Source organism: Psittacula echo (genome assembly GCF_963264785.1).
Source record: "Psittacula echo genome assembly, chromosome: 2".
NCBI classification, from domain to species: Eukaryota; Metazoa; Chordata; class Aves; order Psittaciformes; family Psittacidae; genus Psittacula; species Psittacula echo.
Genome location: NC_137737.1, coordinates 55,456,116 through 55,477,869, shown reverse-complemented (window position 1 = coordinate 55,477,869; position 21,754 = coordinate 55,456,116). Strand labels below are relative to the sequence as shown.

Below are 21,754 nucleotides of genomic sequence, written 5' to 3'. Positions count from 1 at the left end.
GGTACCTGTAAATCTGCTCGTGTAAAGAGGAAAGGCTCCATCCAAGCTATTAAGTTTTAGTGTACCTGTGAAGGGCTGCATGTAGGACTCTTAAGATGATCTTCATTCAAATCCTCTTATAGCTCATGCTAGTGTAGGAGTTTGAGATCTGTTCCCTTTTCACAGTTGGTCTTTTTGTCCTGATACCAACTGTTGGTGCTCTTTTCAAGTCTTTTATGTGGCTTGTCCGTACTACTCTGCCTCAGTTGTATTCCAAGCTGTATTTTTATAATGTAGTAATTGAGATTGTTAGTCTTTGAGTAATTGCCAATTCCAGCTAAAAGGGTTAGGTTCAGAAAGAGATGCTGTGGAGACTTGGCATGTAATTTTAGATAAGTACTTCTAATTGCGTATTTTAAATCTCTGGCTGACCTGTTCCTAACAATGATGTTTCTTGTTATGAGTAGGTCTGCAACAAATTGCTGTTGTCAGCTCTCCTAAGCTTCCAGTTTTGAGACCAGATCTACTGTGGGTCCTTCTGTAGGCTTCTGTATGCAACTATAGATACTCCTGAACTTAAAATCATTGAGAGGTGGAGGGGGAAGAATGGTTCTGAGCTGTAGCAGCTTCCTGGGGCAGTAGTTGCCGAGGTGGACATGTTGTGTGAAAAGGTGTTTTCCCTGGGTTTGTTCTGAATTTGTCGGTCTATTATATGTGCTTTCCCAGCGTGAGAGCCCATTTCCCTGCTCTTTGTCCTTACCTTCCCTGCTTTTTATCTCCATATTTGCTTCTTCCCCAGAGTAGATATTCTGAAGCTTTTCACTGTCATAGTCTCCCTTTGTGGCAGCTTCCCTGATCAGTTTAAATAGTTGGTTTTGAGGATGATTTTTTTTTCTTCCAAGAACTGTAAATGTAAATCCTTGCAGATTACAGTGGTTTTAAGAAGCAAGTGCAAAAAGAGCTATGATGGGTTCATACTGGGGTATGAACTCATACTGAGGTTATGCCTCCTCCTTTCTATTTCCTCTCCCAGTGCAGTTAAACATGAACCTGAGCTTCTATTAGATCCATTATACTTCTATTATGCTGAAGGTGTCTGAGCACAACAGTCAGCTTATGGTAAACTTTGGTGTAATGTCTGGGATCAGGAGAGTGCTCTCATGTTACAGCTCTGCCCAGTCATCAGGCAGTGTGATAGAAAAGGGAAAACTGTGCCTAAATTCTTGTGTATTTTTGTTTTCTTTATAGTGCTTCAGGTCCATAGACTTTATTGGTGCAAGTTTGTTTATTCCCAGAATCTGCTTAGCAGAGAGCGTAAACCAGTGTCATGCTCCCTGGGAGAAGGTAAAGGGAGAGCAACAAACAGTTCTGCCATTGATAAGGATGACTTGTTTCTGCAACTCCTTCAGTATCTGTGCTACTCAGTGGCTGGTGTTTCTATTTCTTGAGATGAAGAAGAGGAGGAAGGTTAGTTTGGAGTGGGGTTAGGAAATGCACAGTAAGTGTCTATGACTAGCTAAATAGATGAGTGGCCTTGAGCTTCCTTTAAGCTTCTGTAGCAGCAGGTGCCCAGATGCCAGGGAATGTGGGCCCACCTCCCAGCTCATGGAGATGCTATGCCCAAGGTGATTAAGTGGTATGACTTGGCTTGTTAAAGGTACTGATCTTGATCCTTTTATCTCAACATACACTTGAGCCATGTGGGTGGTCAGGGATAACCTTCACACTTTGCAAACACTGTGTGACATTCTAGCTTAATGCAGTGGATTAATTTATTGCTGTTATAGGGGCTGGAAATGTAGGAGGGACCAATTTTGTTGTATCATGAGCAAATGAAGTCAAGGCTGTTTAGCTCTTCTGAAGTAGAGAATTGATGTAAAGAATGTAGAGAGGTAGGAGAAGCGCAGTACAGACATGTGGCTCTTTGTAGCTCAGCTACTGAATTAGGTGATGCTAGTCAGGAATTTATTTCAGTGCTTGATTTCAATCTTTTTCCCTGTCCGCTTGTGAATGCTTCTGGATCTTTTCTAGACTGCAGGTGGGGTTCAGCTGGAAGGGACGTATGACATAGCTTGTAATGATTCTTGCTCACTGATGTCACTGGCAGTAGAGCATAAGAAGAGCTGGTCAAATACAGTGTTGTCTACAATTGGTCTTGGACTTTCTGATTTGTTATTGAAGTTCCACTTCTTGTTTTGCAACCCACAGTTATTAATTAGCTTAGGCAGCATTTGGTGTGTTTTGAAAACAGGCAAAAGCTCATGCGGTGTTATGTCACAGCTGGACACTTCACTGCTGTGTTTTGCTCTTACATCTCTTTTCCTTGGTTTGATGCTGGTTGTATTGCTGCTGTTGCTGATCCTTGAGGTACAGTGGTACAATATCTGCCTCAAGCTTTTTACTTGTGTAAGTGCTTTCTTGCTTTGAAGAACTATTGATCTAAAAGGCTGTATATCTCCCCTCTGTCCAAAAACCTCTGCTTCATTTTCATGCAGTTAAAGCTGAGATAGCTTTCTTTCATCCAGATGGATTTTTTCCTCCCTGCTTTGAGTAGCGGATGATGTGGGTTGTCAGCTTAGCAGTTTGTAGGAATGTTGAATGGGCAGAGAGAAACATAAGCTATAGGGTATTCACATTGGTCTTTCCCAGCTGGGGGAACTGCTGCCTGTTTAGTTCCTAGAGTGACTCAACAGAAGACAGGTTCAGGAAAGATCATGTGAGATGTGGTGTTTCTGCTCACACAGAAAGACTCCAAACTCTTTCAAGTCCAGAGACTGATAAGACTGGGCTTGACAGGTCTGCACACAAGAGGAGTGAAGTGAAGGTACTACTTTTCCATGTCTATGGTCAGAGGGTAGTTAAGGAAGCCAAGGGAAGGAACAAGTTTAACTTCAATAAAAAGAAACGCCCTTTTGAAATTCACAGAATTAACCTGGGAGAGCTTGCTGCAATAATACGGAGATCAAACATTGCGTGAGATTAAATAAATCAACCTATGGTTGAGAAGGTTAAATTAGATAGGATTTAGAAAAAGGATTATGAACTCCCATGGTTTAAAGCATAAGCCAACTGTTAACTGTCCAGGCTTAGTCAGAAGTCTTCCCTCTAGGCAGATAATTGTGTAACTGCTTGTTATAGGGTTTTACACCTTCTTTTGAAGAGTTGGACAGGATATTGAGCTGGCTTTGATCTGACAGAGCAGTTCCTACAAGTGGATTAACTAGACTATCAGGTTGTTGGGAACAAAGCAGCAGACTGCTGTGGAAGTAGTACAGATGTTTCATCCATGCCTGTCATCTTATGGGAATTGCCATTTTAATTCTGTTTTCAGGCCTGAGGACCTTTACACTTGCTCCAGGGGAAGAAGTTCCCAAGTATCAGTGCCAGAGAGTATAATGTATAATATGTGGTTTCAGTGTGGATATTTGATATGCTGTTATGTGTTTCTTGCATGATGGGATTGCATCTTTACAGGAGACTTAAACCTAAGCTGAATACAGCTTGGTTGTGGTGTTTCTCAAAGCAGCAACAGAAATCTTAATTACTGTGTGGGTTGAAGTATTTTTTTGTTTGGTAAAGTTCAGTATGAATATCAGGATTAATGGTGGGTGAAATCCAGAATGCAGAATATCTTCTTTCACTTGGACTGGATGAGCATGAGGTGGTGCATGTAAATAACCTTAGGGACAATTGACTGCATGGACTAATCATAAATGCATTGTTGAGCTTTAAACACTGTGTATTGATCTGAACAACTATGAGGGTCAGTAACGTGTTAGTTAAGCTGGAGTTGCTTGTATCTGTCAGAAGTCAGTTGCTTGCCCATTCACTTTGTGGCTGAAACCAATAAAAAATGGGTGCTTATAATTTGCTGCACCAAAACAGTTTAAAACATCTGCTTCCTCCAGTGCTTTGTCACTAATACTGCAGACCTTAAAGAGGGAAGGACAACTGAATGATGCTGAAGAATAGCCACTGAAATGGGCAACTGCTGAATCCCTTGCCCTGGGGAGTGGTTTGTTTCCATCACTTAAAAGTAATTTATGAATAAAGACTTTTTATGCCTTTCAGAATTGTTTCTTTTCCACTGTTGCTCTGGTGGGCTCATCTAACCCCTCTTTAATTGTGCCAGTCTACATCGTGTGGCCACGTCTTAAGGAAGCAGTTGAACTGGATAATCCAGAGGTGAACATTGGATCAGATCTCTGATTTTGAGCTTTGTGCTCTTTCCCCATCTCATTAAAAAAATGTCTATCAAGTTGATTGTGATAGAAGAACTTAGGGGTTTTATGCTGATGTTTGAAAAGGAGAATGAATTAATATTCTCAATTTTACTATCTTTTAGGTAAACCATTAGAATTTCGCTTGAAGCAAAATTTGAACAGTTACAGCTGCCTGTAGGAACAGAGCTCTAAATCCTGCTTTAAAATGATGAAGAGGAGCTTTAATGCCTTACACCTTGAGATTTCAGCTGAGAGATAAGCTCCTTGCCAGCCAAAGTTAAAGCATTAGTGTATTCAAGGGGGAGATCACATCTACCTGTTTGATTTCATCCCTGGTATGCTTCCCTTCCCCAAATCTCTTAAGGTCATGATTGCTTTCAAATAGGGCAGCCAGGTTGACAGCTTCCTGGAGTCCTCTGAAATGCAGGTAGCCACATAAAAGCATACTAATGCTGTATTGTATTTCCTGAGTTTGTGTCAATGTGTAGGAAGTGAAACTAAATAAAGCATGATTTTCATCCTTGTATTTGAGAGCAAGCATCTTTGAAGCATGCCTCAGGGGCAGATAAACACAAAGAATAGAAGGTGATGATATGAGCTGAAAATACCAGTAAGAAGGTTCAGCTAGTAGCTTAAACACAGCCCTTCCTGCTTTGTATCTCTGCTCCTGTTAACTCAAACTTCAGTTGTATGTCAGTGAGCAAATAAACCCACTTCCAAAATAGCAGGTCCCCAGGAATATGTCTGACTTACAGAGACTAATAGGTTTCTTAGGATTCTAAATTATACTCCACAACAGCTTTATTAGTGTTTTGCAAGTCTTGAAATGCTTCTTTTATTGCTGACAGAAGTACTGAAAACATTTGTCAGAAGCCTTAATAGAAGACATGGAGGCCTTTATAGCTAATCTCAGTCTATTTGCTTTTGGTATTTGACAGTGCAGATATTTCTAATATCTAGCCCAGGGTGAGCATGTAACCATCTCCAAAACACTGCCTGTGTCTAGATGTGTTTTTATTGATAATTCATTTCTCTAGAGCTGAGCAGAAGGCAGTGTAATTTATGGATTTTGAAAAGGGGAATTGGGAGTAAGGCTGTGTCTCATCACTGAAGCTATCTAGTGTGAGGGATGTTGGTGTGTAAGCAGTGGATAGAAGAGCTGTCCCCTGGATCTGCAGGTGGGCTGAGAGGTCTGTATCAAGTGATCATCCAATACTGTTGGCAGAGTGGGAATACAGCAACATTTCCAGCTGAAGACTTGTTTATAGCAGCCCAAATAAATTCTGATGTTTAGCACTGGCACTATTACAGAGGTGTTGGAATCTCCGAGATGCTTTTTGGGAGTCTTCCAGTGTAGTTTTAATACTAGTGAAAATCAGGGGAGCACAGTTGTAACTCAGTTATTTCTTCTTTGTGTAATTTGTAGTCCTGTTAGGGAGGAGGTAGGGAGAGGAAATCTGCCTGCTATGACTTGGTCGTGTTTGAAGAGCAGCAAACTCTGAAAAACTTTTGAAATAGTATTAAAGCTTACTACACTGAAGGGCTGTTGCTGCATTTTATCCCCTCCTGCTCCCTCTGTAAGTATGCTTTTGAGAAGAGCTCTCTGGTGATCCCTTACTGGTATTCCTGTTTTAACTACAGCTCTTCAGCCCTGTGTTTTTACTGCTGTAGCACAGGCTGTTGTATGTACCATGGAATTGGCTCAGTTTCAACTACGTGAGGAAGTGTTTTAACCGCAAAGCCTGCTGTGATTTGCCATGATCACTTAAAGTCGGTTATATGCATTGAGCCTCCAGGATGTTGGTACTCTCTGTGGGGGTGAAAAGGAATGAAGCTTTGCTGCAGCCAGTGTGAGATTAGCCTAGAACTACTGAAAATGCTGTGGGGGTCTGGGGGTGAGAGGGAAGGTCTGTCTGACTGCTGCTCTTTCTTTTTTGATACTTATGTAAAACCATTGGAAATCATGGGCTGTGATGCAGTTAGTTATTCAGAGCTGTGCTACACTGTGTGAGAAAGGGTTTAATCTGCCCATATTACGCATCCACTAGCTGACAGAGGTGTTTAATTGCATACGTCAGGTTCGTGATTATTTATTCTCTCTTTGTGCACCAAAGCATATGACAGATTTGAGCTTTTTTTTTTTTTTTCTTTATAAACTGTGTTTCGCAGCCTGGGGAGCAGCCTGAGGTAGTGAACAAGAGAGGAAGCTCTTGGAAAATAACAGTAACTAAGCATCACGGAATGCCAGCAAAATGTTGTAGTACAGTGCTGCTCCAATGGCAAAGATGTGATCCAGGTCTAGGCTCTTAAGTAAACTTGATCCAGACTTTGTCTTACCGTTTCCTGAATTCCAGTGGGATACACTAATATATATATAAAATATGCAATGTTTGTGTATGGTTTTTGTGCTACTCTCTTAATCTCCCAGGGAGCTGGTTCAAAATATTTTGAGTGGTTTAGGTAAGAAAATATGAAAACAGCTTCTCTAGATCATTTCTGAGAGTGGTGGCTTTATGGCAAGTCTGGCTGATGGGGCAATTAACCAGTCAGTGTCCTGCTTGCTGCTTTCCACCTGTGCTGCACTTGTGCATGTGTCTTTAATGGCCAGAGAGAGAAATTAAGGACCTGGATTTGCTTGCATGTTTAAAAAGGGGAGTAGGGGGAATAATGTTTAATTTTAAAACTTTAGGCTGAATGCTGATTTCAGGATCTGGGACGGAGATTATGTCAGGTTTGTGGATCCCTTAACTAGGGGCTCAGTCAGTGCTCTGAGCAAGACCAAAATTACAGAATCATAAAATCACAGAATGGTTTGGGTTGGAAGGGACCTTAAAGATCATTCAGTCCCAACTCCCTGCCACAAGGCAGGAACACCTTCCACTAGACCAGGTTGTTCCGAGTCCTGTCCAACCTGGCCTTGAACGCTGCCAGGGATGGGGCAGCCACAGCTTCTCCGAGCAACCTGTGCCAGAGCCTCACCACCCTCACAGGAAAGAACTTTTTCCTTTTATCTAATCTAAATCCACCCTCTGTCAGTTTAAAGCCATTCCCCCTTGTCTTTTCCCTATATGCTTTTGTCAAAAGCCCCTCCCCAGCTTTCTTGTCAGCTCCTTTAGCTCCTAAGGAGTCTTGTCTTCTCCAGGCTGAACAAGCCTGACTTTCTTAGCCTGTAGATGATGCTAGGGTAAGTAAATGAATTCAGAACTCTTAGCTCAATGAGATTTGGAAAGGTTGTGTGAATCAAAGGTCTTACCCTTGTGTTTCTACACAGCAACCCAGAGCTTCCCAGCCAGCTGGGTTTTGTGCGAGCAATATAACAGGTTGCAAACCAGTCACTGAGTCTGACCTGTGTTATCTGGGGCCCCAGTTCCCATCCATCCTCTGGTAGAAATTCGAAGCAGGGAAGTAAAAAGAACACATTTGTTGCCAGTTTTGTCAGGGATTTTACTTCTGTATTGTGAAGGATCTGACTAGAAGACATTAAGAGACTCAAAAGGTGCTGATTGATTTCCTCTTTGAAAAATAGCTTGATGCAAGCGAGTGTTTGCAAGGAAGCTGGAGTTGTCAGAGTAAGCAGAGGATATTGTTTCAGGCTGTATTTATTTTCACAGAGTAGTTTTTAACGAACAAGTATGCTACATGAAGATGAATAGCCTGCTGTCCACTCTTCAAATATCCTTTCCTGTTTTGAAGGATTCTTCTTTAATCTTCTTATTGGAGTTTCCTGGAAAGTTGGTGCCTCTGTGGGGAAGCAGAGAGAGGAACTAGTTGCGTTTGATTCCTCAAATGCACCTACTCCCTGAAAAGCTGTATTAAAGTGGATAAATCAACATTAGCGTGTTTCTTTTTAGCTGTGGTTGCCAGCCAAACTGTTGTCAAGGGGGAAGCAATGTGCCTTAACCCTGTACTCGGCACAAGCAGAGCTTTGTATATGAGCAGGAGAAGAATTTGCTGCATCTGTGGGGTGTCTTAGACATGGGGGAATCCTTCTCAGAGCTTTCTACTGTACTTTGATGCTAGGGAGATCTTGTGCTCAGAGGGAGGAAAGGATCAGAGTGTGAAGGGGTCTTGTTCCCCTCCTCTTGTGTGTTTGAGATTATGGTGCTTGCCTGTGTCTGTGTCATGGGGAGGGAGCTGACAGTGCGATTGATTAAACCTTTGTAATGTAAGGGATATCCATGCGTTCAGTGCAGGAATGTCTTAGTTGAGAGTAAAAGTTTGGGATATCAGGGAATGAGTGTCTAGTGTGGGTGATGCTGGAGGGTGCAACTTGACAGGTTGGGGGCTTGGCTGGAGCTGCTGGCTTGACTGGAGCTGCCAGCTTGGCTGAAGCACAAAGGCCCAGCTGGGTGTAGTGCAGGGTGCCAGGCTTGGCTTAATGGGTGGCTTTTTTCTATGGAGAGTCAAGAAACCACGAGGCTTTCAGTCTAAACTGGTGATCTGTGCTTGCATAATGAAAAATGGGTGTTGTCTGTGGTGGTGTTCCCCCATAACCTGGAAAAACTCAACCCTTAACCCATAACCATATTGAAAAATAAACACGGTCAAAACTCAGACAATTTAATAAGTGAGCATATTTCCTATTGTAATCAATCCGTAGTGGCTAATGACTTTCTAATCTCAAACTGATTTCCCTCTTCTTCCAGTATGACAAAAGATACAGCTGTCCTTTGTGCCTTCAACCTGATTGAGCTCAGCCATCTGCTTTCCTGCTGGGAAGAAACATTAGGAATAAGAGGCCTTTTTTTTCCCCAGAGGCAAATATTTCCCTTTCTCATCCAAATGATAGTCTTCAACAGATTAAGCATCTGTTGTGTCATGTCTTACTGAAAGGAGGAGTCAGCATGAACTTCTTGGGTAACAAACTGTGTGAATTTTGGGAGATACTCTGCTGTAGCTGCATGCAGGTGTTCTAGTTCTGACCATCATGTTGCCCTTGCCAAGGGATTTTTGGTCGACTTTTTCTTTCTTCTAAACAGACAGGAAAAGCACCCTAAAATACCTTTGGGCTCTAGTATGATGCAGGCTGAGTGTTAAGAGTATTTCTGGATTTACTATGTTTAGATACTAGGTATCCTTTTTTTTTGCACCCTCTTTGAACATTGTGTCTTGAGGATAACTTCTGTGCCCTAAGAAGAATAATCAGAGGGTCCAACTGCTAATGATTTATTTTTCTCTACAGAAAGAAATTCAAGCCATGAGTCAGTGCCATCACCCCAACATTGTATCTTACTACACATCGTTCGTGGTGAAAGATGAGCTTTGGCTGGTAATGAAGTTACTTAGTGGAGGTGAGTGGTCTAATTTCTTTACCCTAAAAGGCAACGTAAAAAGCTGTCTTCCTGTAACACGCTTTCCCTTGTTTGCCTCCTAAGCTTCCTCTTTGTGAATTAAGACATGTCATAGAATCATAGTAATTTATGTTGGAAGATACCTTTAAAATTGTGAAGTCCAACTTTGAACCTAGCACTGGCAAGCCCACCACTAAACCATGTTCCTAACTGCCACGAAGTTTATTCATCTTGCCCTGTAAGTGTAGGACAAGCTTTTGAACTGGAGAAGTGTGCAACTAACCCCAGTGAGCCCAACTGTTTCTGCTAGCTTTACTATGAGAATTGCAACTCCTCTTGCAAGGCTGGTTCCTTGACCTTTTTCTCACTTGCAGCTTAGAGGCCTCCATGGTGCTGATGGCTTGTTGGTCACCAGCCATTCCATTGATGTTAACTTATTTATGTGTTGGCTGCCCTTGTAAGAAACTTTAAATCACCTCTATTTTGGGCAGAGTTGTTCCTGTAATGTCAGTATATGGCCTTAAAAAGGGAGCAGAACATCATTGTTGGGTGTAGCTTGGTTTGTTATAGAATCAATCCTCAGAGCTGGGATTACTCTGCCTGCTTGTTCTAGTTGACAAAATAACTGGAAATACTTGGGGTAATTTCAAATGACTGCCTGGTTAACACAGAGCCAGGGAAAATTCCCCTTTCTGGATTTATTCTCCAAGACACTGGAGAAACAGCCTTTTTTGTTTGAGGGAGAGAGTTTGAAAACTTCTTGTCAGTAATGCTTTATTTATTTAATGCCCTAATATTTTCCAGGATCTCTGTTTAAGTTAGTCAAGACAAGAAATGGAATCAAGTTCTGGATGATCACACAGAGGATTGTTGCTAGACCTTAGGCCTGTCTTTAGGAAGACTTGATTTTCCTGGCACCCTAGTGAAAAGGAATTGAAAGCTGAATAGAAAAACCCTGTTTTCTTGCTTTTCTAAAAAAGACTTCTTGGCTTCTCTGTTCTTGGCTTAATACTGCAGGGACTGTGAAATGCCAGAAGATGATGTGGAAAAATCTGACTAAACCTGTTGGCTTTTTCCACAAGAGCTCAACAATGACCATAAAACATGTGTCTTTGAAGATCATCTTTAGAGAAATTTAGCAGTTCTCTTGGGGGCAATCAAATTTCATGCCAACTTAAGTCTGTCTTAAAGGGCTTTAATGTCTCATGTGCTTGTGTGTCATTAAGTAATACCCTCTCTTTTCTGGGAAGGATACATAACAGGTCATTAAAGATATGATGGCTGGTTGTGTGTAGAAAAGAATCCCCTGCCAGTTTAGTGTAAGTAGTTTAGCTGTGTGTATAAAAAGTGTATCTATGAGAAGGTTTTCAGAATAGGAGGAAATGGCATTTCAGGGGTGTGAGGAAGGCTGCAGCAATGTTCTTGGCTTTTTTCAGGAGAGTTCACAACCTCTTTAAAGAAAATGTACAGCTGTCTTCGCTAGCATTTTCACAGTGGGGTTCTGTCAGAACCAAGTCAGGATTAGCCTCAGCCTTGAACCTCCAAATGTTGTTTCTGTAAAGGCCACACTGGAAAATCTCTAGAAAAATCTCTAGAAAAACAACTGTTGCTTCAGAATCAGCCTCTTGGTGGTGTGAACAATGACCTGTGTGTCATGTAATACTCACTTTAAATGTGCTTCCTTGTTATACTGACTTATAACTGACCCTTCTGTAGCTCTGGCATTAAATGTGGCACTTTGAGTAAGGCTGTGAAAGCCCACTGCTTCGTACTGTATTGCATATGTTGAAGACCAGGTTCATACAATAAAAGACTAGTAGCAGTGTTATCAGCCCTCCTAACATTTCCATGAACCACTATTTTCTCACTTGAAATGAATCATTTGGGGGCTGGGGAAAATTGCTTAAACTGGCAGAAAACTGTTGAGAATGATCTGTTGCTATTCTTGATGCAGGAGGGTACCTTGAGAGGTATTTTCCAGCTGTTTTCCTGTTATACTTTTTGCATGGCAGTACTTCAGAAGTCTCATTTTAGCTCTCAGGCAGATTCTACAGGACAGTGTTGAGGATGGAGGAGAAACTTGTGTGTTGGAACTTTCTGGCAGAAAAGCTTTTTCATTCACTTTTACTGAGACTATTTCCAGTGTTTTTAGGCAGAGTGATTTATGTAATGAGACACTTTAGAAACTGCCTCTCATTCATTTCAGCTTATTTCTTATCAGTAATAAAGTGGCTAGTTTTGTGGTGATCTGTCATCCAGTGGGAAAAATAATGACCTGAGTTTCTCAACAGGAAAAACCTTTGAGCTTTTTTTATAAACCAGAAAGGAAGGGGGAAAAAATAACCCAGGGTGCAGCTGAACTCTTTCATTCCATCTAACTATTCAGGGAGCATAGGCTGAGATTTGTACATCCCAATAAGCACATATGAAATGTTTTGGTGTCCTGTATCTTGATTGTGGTTTTTGTACTTAAGACTTTCTTCTGGGTAGAAGTTCAGAATCCTCTTGCTTTTCTTCCATCAGTGTCAGTGTAAGCTGGCATGTGTTTTCAGGCTGAAACTAGTTTTAATTTCAGCCTGCTTACACTGATCTTATTACTTAGATAAACAGTCTGCAAGACAGAGCAGTCTGTAATGCAAGCCTTGATTTTTGTTTTGTTGTTGTAGTGAGTAGAATTTATTTTCTGGTTGCAGTCATTCTGTGAAATTTTAATCTAGTCATATATGCAAGTATTTTAGAAATGTCTCTAGGTGAAAATACTCTAAATCCAGGAAGCATTATTGTCTGATAAGAGTGCCTTGCTCCTTTGAGCAGGCAGCTGGTGCACTCAAAGGTAGCTTAATTGCCTGACTGGCATTGCTACTGAAATGGAACTATTTGTCTGTGCTTTGCAAGTATTATTGGTGGAAGATACCATTTTCCATCTTTGAAAGTCATCAGCAGCAAGGAGGTAAGGTGCTGGTGAGCTGGTGGGGAGCAACATGTAAAACTGCTGATGTGCATCAGAGACAAGTCACACAGGCTGGTTGAAGTTACTGCTGAAAGTTTGAACTGGCAGATTTGATACTGAAGCAGATACAAAGCATAGCTGTTGCTGATGGCAGAAATGTGTCTGTGATGATACCCAGCTGGTAGTGACAAGGGTGCTGGTGTGTCCAGTTACTCTGACACCCTCTTTCAGATCTGGTGATGTGTGCCTGAGTCAGGTTTGTGAAGTATCTGCTGTTCCTCTTCCTTTAAGTAGAAATTTCAGACCCTTTCCTCCAGTGACAACGCTGTTTGTAGGTATCTAAGCTTAGTAATGTCAACTTAGTGTCCCAGCCTTTTTGGTCCAGTGTTGCTCTAAATTAAACTCCAATGGCTATTTCTAGACAGCTGCTGACCTGCTCTTTGCCTTGTTGGCATTCCCCAGTAATTAATTTTACTCATGCCTTTTTAAAGTCATTTGAAGCCCAGTCTTGCTCTCTAACTCCTGTAGCTTTTTAGTAGGAAGAGGAGCAGCTGTCCTTCTGTTCTTGTGCTTTTTCTGATTGTGACCTGTTTGCTTCTCTAAATTCTTGCTGATTTTAGTAAGAGCTCTCATTTCACAGGTGACCCAAGGCTGTGGCTATCTCTACAGAACAGTTGCTCATATGAAACAGCTGTCCATGGTGGCTTGCTACATGCCAAAACAATTCTTACTGTCTTAGCATGCAGCAGATGAGACCTCCAAAATATTTTTAAACTGTGAAGATCCTTTAAATATTGAAATATTTTCAGATAGAGCTCTCCAATCTTCTGCCTTCTTGAAGGTTCCTAATTAAATCTTCAAAGGACATTGCTGCATTGAAATAGTTAAACCTTTTAATTTCTCAAAAGTTTCTAAGGTTATCTAATCACTTTTCCTTCAACCTTGATCTTGATTATCTGCTGAAGTGCTTGGGCAGCAGTTGAGCAAGCCAGACCAAAGAGGAGGCATGGCAAGTTGTAGGCTTTCACCAGGGAGACAGGGCATCTTTTTCTACTTCTGCTGTTTTAATCTCTGATCTCCCCATGCCCAATTCCAGCAGTGAGTTAGGAGCAAAGCCAAAGCCACAGGTTCTTAGGAATCCTCATGTTCATGTTGAATTGTTTTGTTAGGAGAGAGCTATGCTATTTTGAGTCCATCTGGAGGGGTTATTAAATTTTATTTGTAGAGGCACGTTTTCAAACAATTAAGGATGGAGTAAGTCAGAAGCAGATGTTACGGACTGTACATGATGGCAGAATGCAGAGTGTGTTGATATGTTGCCACTCCTAGCTATAATAGGAAAAGCATGAAAAAAATAGTATGTCTTCAGATTTTCTCCTATAAATGTCTCAGCCTCAACTGCAATAGGCTGTTTTGCCCTCTTTGTTGTATTATCTTGCTTCTTGCCTTAATCTTCTTGTATTTCTTATCCATCCATGAAGTGCTCTGGAGGGAAGGAGGCAAGAAGTGGAAGCTTCCTCAAGGCTCCCTCTGTGCCAAGGTGGTTTAATCAGGGTAAAGAAGAAACTTAAGAACTAGAAACCCCAGCAATCTACTTAGACATCTTTTCCTTTGTTTTGTATAACTTGTTCTTTCCTTTTCTTCAGTACTCCTTTGCTGTATCTATATTCCTCAGCCCCAGAAGTACCAAATCCAAGCAGCTGTTCCTTTCTCATTTTCTTCCTCCGGTTGTCAGAGGCTGAGAAGGTGCAGATTCTGTTCTTGGCTCTGATGACAGTCAGGCTCACTGAAAACCGCTGGCTTCTGAGATGTCTTAAAAGACGCAGCAGTGAATCCTGTCAACTCGCGGTTCTCATGCAGCATGTCAAGCATCAGTGTTCATCAGATTTGGGGCAGATCTTGGTTCTCACAAAATGGTGTAGTGATCCCCAGCACCATTTTCCAGGCTATTTATGCCAGGCCTCTAAATGGCAAATCAATGCAGGTACTGTTACCTGCCTCTTTTTTTTTTTTTTTTTTTTTTTTTTTTTTTTTTTTTTTGTTCAAATGAAGTTAAGAGTATTAAATCTTCTTATTCTGCTTGCCAGACAAATTTAAAGGAGATTTCTTGATGTATAACTTGGCCTGTATCTTTGTCTTGTCACTTAGGTTATAGGATAACATCCAAGATGTGGTTCCCACAGCAACTAGCCCTGCTGTACATTTCGTTTCCTCTGGGGTCAAGTGAAATTCCGCCTGTAATACTCCTGCATTTATCTGTAATCTTGTCTAAACAAGCTTTCCTTTCTGCTCAGGTTTTCGTAGCCTTCTCTGCAGCCTCTTGCCCTGAAGCATTAAGCAGTGTCACTGGTGGCTGTCTGGATGCTTCCTTCCTCTCCTGAGGAGGAGCATCAGAAGCGGGTTTCCTAAATGCCATTACATGTGCCTGCTAATGTAGGTGAGGTCAAAGAGCTGCTTTGGATTTGGAACAGAAAGTGTTGATGTTTCTGGTGGCTTGCTGTTGAAAGTGAATCAGTGGAACAATTAGGACTTCTTGCCCCAAGGGTGCGATTACACAAAAGTTTTCTCCAGCAGCAAAGCCAGGTTTAAGAGGTTCCTGGCTTCTCAGTCTCCACCCTGCCTGGAAAACTGGATTACCAATTTACTGCAGTGATCTCATTTACAGTATGGCTTCTTAAGCAGATCCTTTGGTGCAGCAAGGAGGTGGTGAACCATGGAACTCTTTACTCTCATTTTGCTGTGGAAGAAAATGCCAGAGTAGTACATGGTACAGAGTGCTGGAGACAGTTTTACTGGGTACATGTGTGAGATGCAAGACAGGACTGCATTTACTAGGCTTCAGGACAGACCATTGCAAACGGTCTGCCTGATGGCAGTATACAAAAACTGAATATCCCTGTCTTACAGATTCAGGATATTGGTCTGCTTGTGGGTTTCTTCTGTCTTCATTGCTCAGATACTGCTGTTGTAGGGGGAATCAGAATCAACTGGGTTGGGAAAGGCCTTTAAGATCATCAAGTCCAACCGTTACCCCAGGATCTACCAAGTCTTCCACTTGCTTTTTGGAAGGAGCTGACTTCTGTAGATCAAGTCAGGCTCAACTGGATATTCTCTAGCCATGACAAAATGGGGAAGGTGAACTGAACTTCCTATTCTTTGCTCCTGGGGGGCAGTGGAGGGAGCAGTGGGATGTCTGTTTTGCTTATGCATCTGGACAAAAACATTAGTCTGTCTGCTGCAGAACTGGCATGAACAATAAGGACTCCAGAAAAAGTTGTTCACTGCCTTTTTGTCCTGCAGCAGTTATAGGTTGGGTTTTATCAGGTGAGGGTAAGTTTATGTACAGCTAGTTCCCAGTGACTTCCGCTACCATTAGGAGCTATTGCTTTAGCAGCTTTCAGAGCAGACTAGGAAGTTTGTGAGTTTAAGCAGAAAAAACACTTAACTTTCAATTGCTGTGCAATTTGCACTGAGAGATTGTGCTTTACCTAGTAGATGTAGTGCAGTTTGCAGTTGGTGTCAAAATATACTGGGACACTTTAATGCTGAATGATAAATAATCCTAAATAATCTATCAGATTGCACGGTATCTTGCAGGCTTCCTGTTGGTGTGCTGCACAGTGTATGTTTGATGGGCAGGAATTTGTTTATAGCTGCATTTTTTCCACATCAATCTCTAAATGTCCTCTCCTTTCCTTTGTCTTCTGTTTGGCTTTGTGATCAGTTGCTCATCACCAGACTTCTTTAAACATCCTTATTAATGACAGCATTATTTATATTTATATTTAAGGTCCAGTTCTGGCTCTTCTCTCTGTCTTGTTTTGTCTTTTCCTGATATGCTTCCCCTTCTGGGCTTGGGAGAGCTTTTCAGTCAGCCTCAGCCAAACTTAATATCTTTTTCTCTCTCACTTCAGGCTGACTCCTGTTCTCTGAATCTGTACCTTCTACTTGTGTGCTTCTTATGAGAAAAATCAGGAGGGAACTGTTGGAATCAAACCCGGTGCCATGTATAATACACACCAGAGTATTTCACAGGGTTATCTAAAATGGAAGTTTTATTCTAAGGAGGAATTAGAAATAAATATTTATTTACTTTTAATAAATAATTTATTTATTTATTTCTAAAATGACATTGTAATGTATTTAAAATGGCATTGTAGTATATTTTTTTTCCTCTTGAAAAAACTTGTAATTGTTCTCTAATATGTGCTTGGGTGCCTTATTTCCAGTGTGAACCTCATCTTCTGGCCACTAGGTTATGGGAGATGTCTGTCTTACCCAGTGAGATTGAAGTTTGCCCATGGAGCAAAACTGCATTTACGCAGAGATCCAGCTCTGTTTAGATGTACTCTTACTTCCTCAGTTATTTTTAATCTAGTTTGGAAGCTGGCTCTGAAACTGACAGGATCTGGAATCATGTTGGTGTTTTGAAACAGTATGATTAGTTTGTAAAGCACGTGCTCTTGTGTAGATTGGATCTTGGTTCCAGCTCAGTTGAATTAGTTTCCAGTTAATTTCTAGCAGTTAATGTATTGCTGGAAGGAGAACAGGCCACTTTATGCAAAACAGTTGTTTTCCCCCTTAAACTAAGGATTGGGCTCTGATCTATGGATCTGTTTGTGTATAACACAGTTGGTGGAAGTGACAAAATTTGTCTGCCTCTTAAGGCAGTGGAGGTCTTAGCCTAGTATGTGTGTCACACGCTTAACTCGGATCTCTGCAAACACCTTTGCACTGAATTTATCAGGATGATGCTGAAATCCAGTTTCTCTCTTCTAGCAGAAAGCACTTTCCTCAATAGCAAAATTCCCATGATTTCTGCTTTCAGAGTAACTTCGTGTTTAGCTATGGGTTTCTGTTTTGGGATCTGGGTTCAGTTGCTCTGTGTCATGCTTCCTGAGCCAGAATGCCAGAAGATTTCAAATCATAAAATCATAGAATCATAGAATAGTTTACGTTGGAAGGGACCTTAAAGATCACCTGGTTCTAGCCCCATGCCAGTAGACCAGGTTGTTCCAAACCCATTCCAACCTGGCCTTGAACACTGCCAGGGATGGGGCAGCCACAGCTTCTCTAGGCAACCTGTGCCAGTGTCTCACTGCCCTCACAGGAAAGAATTTCTTCCTAACATCTAATATAAAACTACTTTCTTTACAGTTTAAAGTCATTACCCCTTGTGGTACAAAGCAGTGCATAGGAATGCAGTTTGGCTTCCTTCTTCGTATTCCATTGTCTTGTGCTTTATGAAGTTGAGATTGAGTCAGTACTAACTCCCAAATTTTCTGCTTTGTGGGGTGGAAAATTCACTACTTAATTATGTTGTGGTGCCAATAGCAAAACTTTCCCCTCCTTGTGCTAACAAACTGGTGATGGGGATGACCCAAATAACACTTTCTTTGACAGGAAGGTGGCTCTTGGGTTGCTTTTCTGCTGTTTCATGAACTAAGCATACTGCTGATAGGCTTTTTGAAGTTCTCCTTTCTGTAGAAGACTGGCAAATCCCTCCCCTTCTTCAAACATCTCAATGTGCAAGTGGTTTTTAAAAAAGCGTGCTCAAGAAGTGGAAGGCTGGATCGGGAGCAGATATAATACGGGTGTGAATCAGGCCTTTCACAACAAAGGCTGGCTTCTTGTCTTTCTAACCCCCACCCCTTTTCTGGGTTAAATACAACCTCAAACTTGGGTAAATATAGGATTTTTTAGCCAAATTTGAGTACCATATGATCTGCCTTCTCATGTTCCCTAAGCCCTTTGCAGGAGAAATGTTTGTGAACAAAGTCTGCTAACAAAGTTGTGGGTGGAAGGAGGACAAAACGTACGTGAAGAACCACATATTTTCACTGGACTTACAAAACAAGTGACAGTTTGTTCTCCAGATAAAGGCACATTTGAGAGGAAAAACCTGAACAGTCATAGTTGAGAGTTTTTGGTGGTTTTTCTTAGGTGTCACAAAAATTCTTGTCCAAAATAAGAAGCATTGAGGCTTGTAAGCACGTACTTTTTAAATATGAATATGTAACAGGCTGAATCCCAGGTGAGCCATCATGACACACAACAGAGGATCCTTTTTTCAGGAACCTAAAGGTGAGATTTCAGTGAAGGGGAGCATACTCTGCCATCTGGGGTTTTACAATTTCCTTTGGTACAGCTAATCTTGTTGCCATGCAGGAAGTCCAGTGTATGTCAAAACAACCTGAGTTACAGTTAGGTGAAACCTTTGAATTAATGAAGACCCATATCAAAACTCACCAAAGATTAGTGTTTCTGTGCTCAGACCAGGGTAAAGGAAGGCTGAACGCTGCAAAGTATTCTTGCATAAAATGTTGAGAAGGTGCTGGGCAACTTAAGTTTTATTTATTTTTTTTTTCTGTGTTTTTTTCTATTTTGTTAGTGCCTGCTGTGTGAAGGTTGTGTCTTTTGCAAATACTTTGAATTTGGGACTCTTTGGGAAGAGGAACCTGGAGGTGCCATCCAGCTGGTCTAATTGCTTGCTGTGCTGACAAAAGGGGTTTCCTCCCCCATTCACAAATGTGTTTTCCCTCCTCTTTACCCTCCTTTTTCCTGTTCATTGGATCTGAAACTCATCTGCTCCCTGGTTATGCTCACTACCAACCAAACATAGCTTGAATTTCTTTTCTTCCTCTTAGTTTATTTTTTGGTAGATTTAGTGGGTAGCTTGGTGTACAGTGTGAGGACTGGTTCCAGTGGGCCAAAGAAGATGTAAAGTGTGTGGCTCTGCAGAGCAGGACATAGTGGCTCTCCTGATTGCGCAAGCTGTTAGGTGAACTCAGCACATACAGTTCCCCACAAATTAAGAGAACCATGCACCCATGTAATTGTTTCCTTTGGGGTTTGAATTGTGCAAAACAAGCCTTGCCACATGATGTTCGTATTCAAACCTCTTTGCTTTCATGTGAGAATCCAAAAGGAGAATACTTTGCGAAGTGAAAACCTATCTGCACTATTGTTTTGGCCTAGAAATTCAAATATGACAGCTAATAAAGCGGAAGGATTTTTGCCTATCTCAACCTGATGGATGAAAAGGGGCAAAAAAATCCCCCAAACCTAACAAACCAAAACCAACAAAAGCCCCAAACCCAAAATCCTTCATTGTAATTTTTTTCTTCTTATTTCAAGACTTTATGAGGTGGAACTTGTAGTTTTCCCATTGATCAAATTTATGGGAGTAAGTTTCTCAGCTTTTACTGTCTTCAGACACAAAAAATTTTGGCTTTTTCTCAATTGCAAATTAGGAAGAATGAACTTTGCTAAACCTTTCTAAAATTTTTAACTTAGCTTTCCTAAACTAGCTGAGTTAGTACTGTTCTCAGTGCAGTTCTTTTTCTCTCAGCCTACTGTTCAAAGACAAAGCTGGAATTTGTGCCTGCTTTTCTCATTGTTTAAGACCATCCCAGTACCACTGACCTTGCTTTGTGCCCATAGCTGTGAAAATCATAGCTGTGAAAATTAGCTGACTATCCAGTCATCATAAACCATAGAAACCCAAGTTAGAAAGGAGTGAATAGCACAGGCCTGGAAAACAGGCTTAGGCATCCTATACTGGAGCAATAAAATTGTAGTTCTGGGAAGACTGTCTTAAACCGAGATGCAAATACAAAGAATACAGTACCCGATATATCATGAAAACAGGACCTTGCAGAAGGGGCATGTTACTAGTTGCTGATTCCATTTATTCCTGGGTGCAATTCAAAGAGGTGGCTTGTTCTATAGAGCATGGTTTGTCATGCAAGATGGTGTAATTCACACCATGGCTGGGAGAGAGACTAAGCATGATGTTTCTAGGAAAGGATCTAAGCTATTCCAGTCTTGTACTCAGTGAAGAAGTGATTTATTGTTGAAATTCAGCCTCATTTGTTCTCTATTTAATTATTTCCACTTTTTTCTCTTAGGGCGGTGTCATCCCTTAGCATATTTTTCATGGTATTTCTCTGCATATAGTTTTAAGAGCTGAAAAAGAGTCTAATTTTATCAAGCTTGTTGCCTTCAGCTTTTGAGTCCTGGCAGCCCCCTGCTTTTTCCGTTTTTCCTCTCCTGCTTCTCCAGTACTCAGTACTAAAACAGCCATAGCGTTGGGATCCACTCAGAAAAACCTTCCAAGTCCTGTGTATGTACAGTTTACATTTTAGCTTGTGGAAATAACTTCAGTTACTTGTGATCACAGGGATTTTTCAGCCCACCTTGAGGATCTGCAACCCTGCAAGTATGAGGCATGCGTTGTTGCCTCTGCTTTCCTGCAGCTACTGACCTAATCCTGACCATCATTGTGTCCCCTCCGAGTGAATTTGACTTGTATATAAAGTGATTATAAAGTGCGCTTAGAGCTGTGTATCGGTTCTTCTAGTTTAAGGTATTTAACTCCCCCCCCCCTTCTCCTGTCCTCTAGGCTCTGTTTTGGATATTATAAAGCACATTGTGGCCAAAGGAGAACACAAGACTGGTGTCCTGGATGAACCCTGTATAGCCACAATCCTGAAGGAGGTGCTGGAGGGGCTGGACTACCTGCATAAGAATGGACAAATCCACAGGTATTTTTCTTTTTTATTTTGTTTTTTATTTTGTTTTGTCTTCATATTTGTCCTGAAATGTGTGTCACTTAGTAGCTGAGCCCATGCAGTCTCATCCCATAACCAACTGTGAGGACATGGAATGAGGGAACTAAAGGTCGGGAGCTTAATCAAAACTCAGAATTCACGTGTCTGTATAGTTGCTACTGCTTTAGGATATACTATGACTAGGCCAAGTTTGGGTAAACTTTCAGGTATTGATAGTTCTGATCTAGAGAAGCTCTTTCCAAATGTCAGCATCCCGCCGCAAAGCATGGTTGTTGGAGCTAGATAGCTTCAGCTGGTTTTGTTTCTTGCAGAGCTGCAAATTGGCAAGAGCTCTATATAAGAAGTGTTGAGCAATTTAATACAGAGCCCTTCAAGCCATGTTCTTTATTTTCTTTATTTCAAGGCTAGCTGCAAGGTCAGCATCATGAAATTTAAATTTGGGTAATTTCATTAAAAAAAAGGGAAACAGAATTAGTGGAAAAAACTTCTTTTGTAGGCAAAACCCAGTTAACTAATAGCCTGTGATTTGATGGATCACTGAAATGTTTGGGTTTCTGTGCTGCTGTGTTGTTTGGGAGATATTTTTTTAAGCCGTGTTTTCTTCTCCCCTGCTGTCAAGGTGTGGTGTAGCTCAGAAAAAGAGGATACTAAGTCAGTGTTTTCTGCTGTTAAAAAGAATGAGACTTGCAATCCTAAGTATGTGCTGAAAATAGAATATACCACTTGTGGGTAATATAC

At 41.3% G+C, this 21,754-nt stretch overlaps 1 protein-coding gene across 1 annotated transcript in view; it reads left to right on the top strand.

The window, feature by feature from the left end:
* OXSR1 (oxidative stress responsive kinase 1) overlaps positions 1 to 21,754 on the top strand; it is a 93,836-nt gene that overhangs the window by 20,729 nt on the left and 51,353 nt on the right. The window contains exons 3-4 of the mRNA XM_080611728.1: positions 9,385 to 9,493; positions 20,848 to 20,989. Of these exons, the coding sequence (XP_080467854.1) occupies positions 9,385 to 9,493; positions 20,848 to 20,989 (251 nt within the window). The remainder of the gene's footprint in view (positions 1 to 9,384; positions 9,494 to 20,847; positions 20,990 to 21,754) is intronic.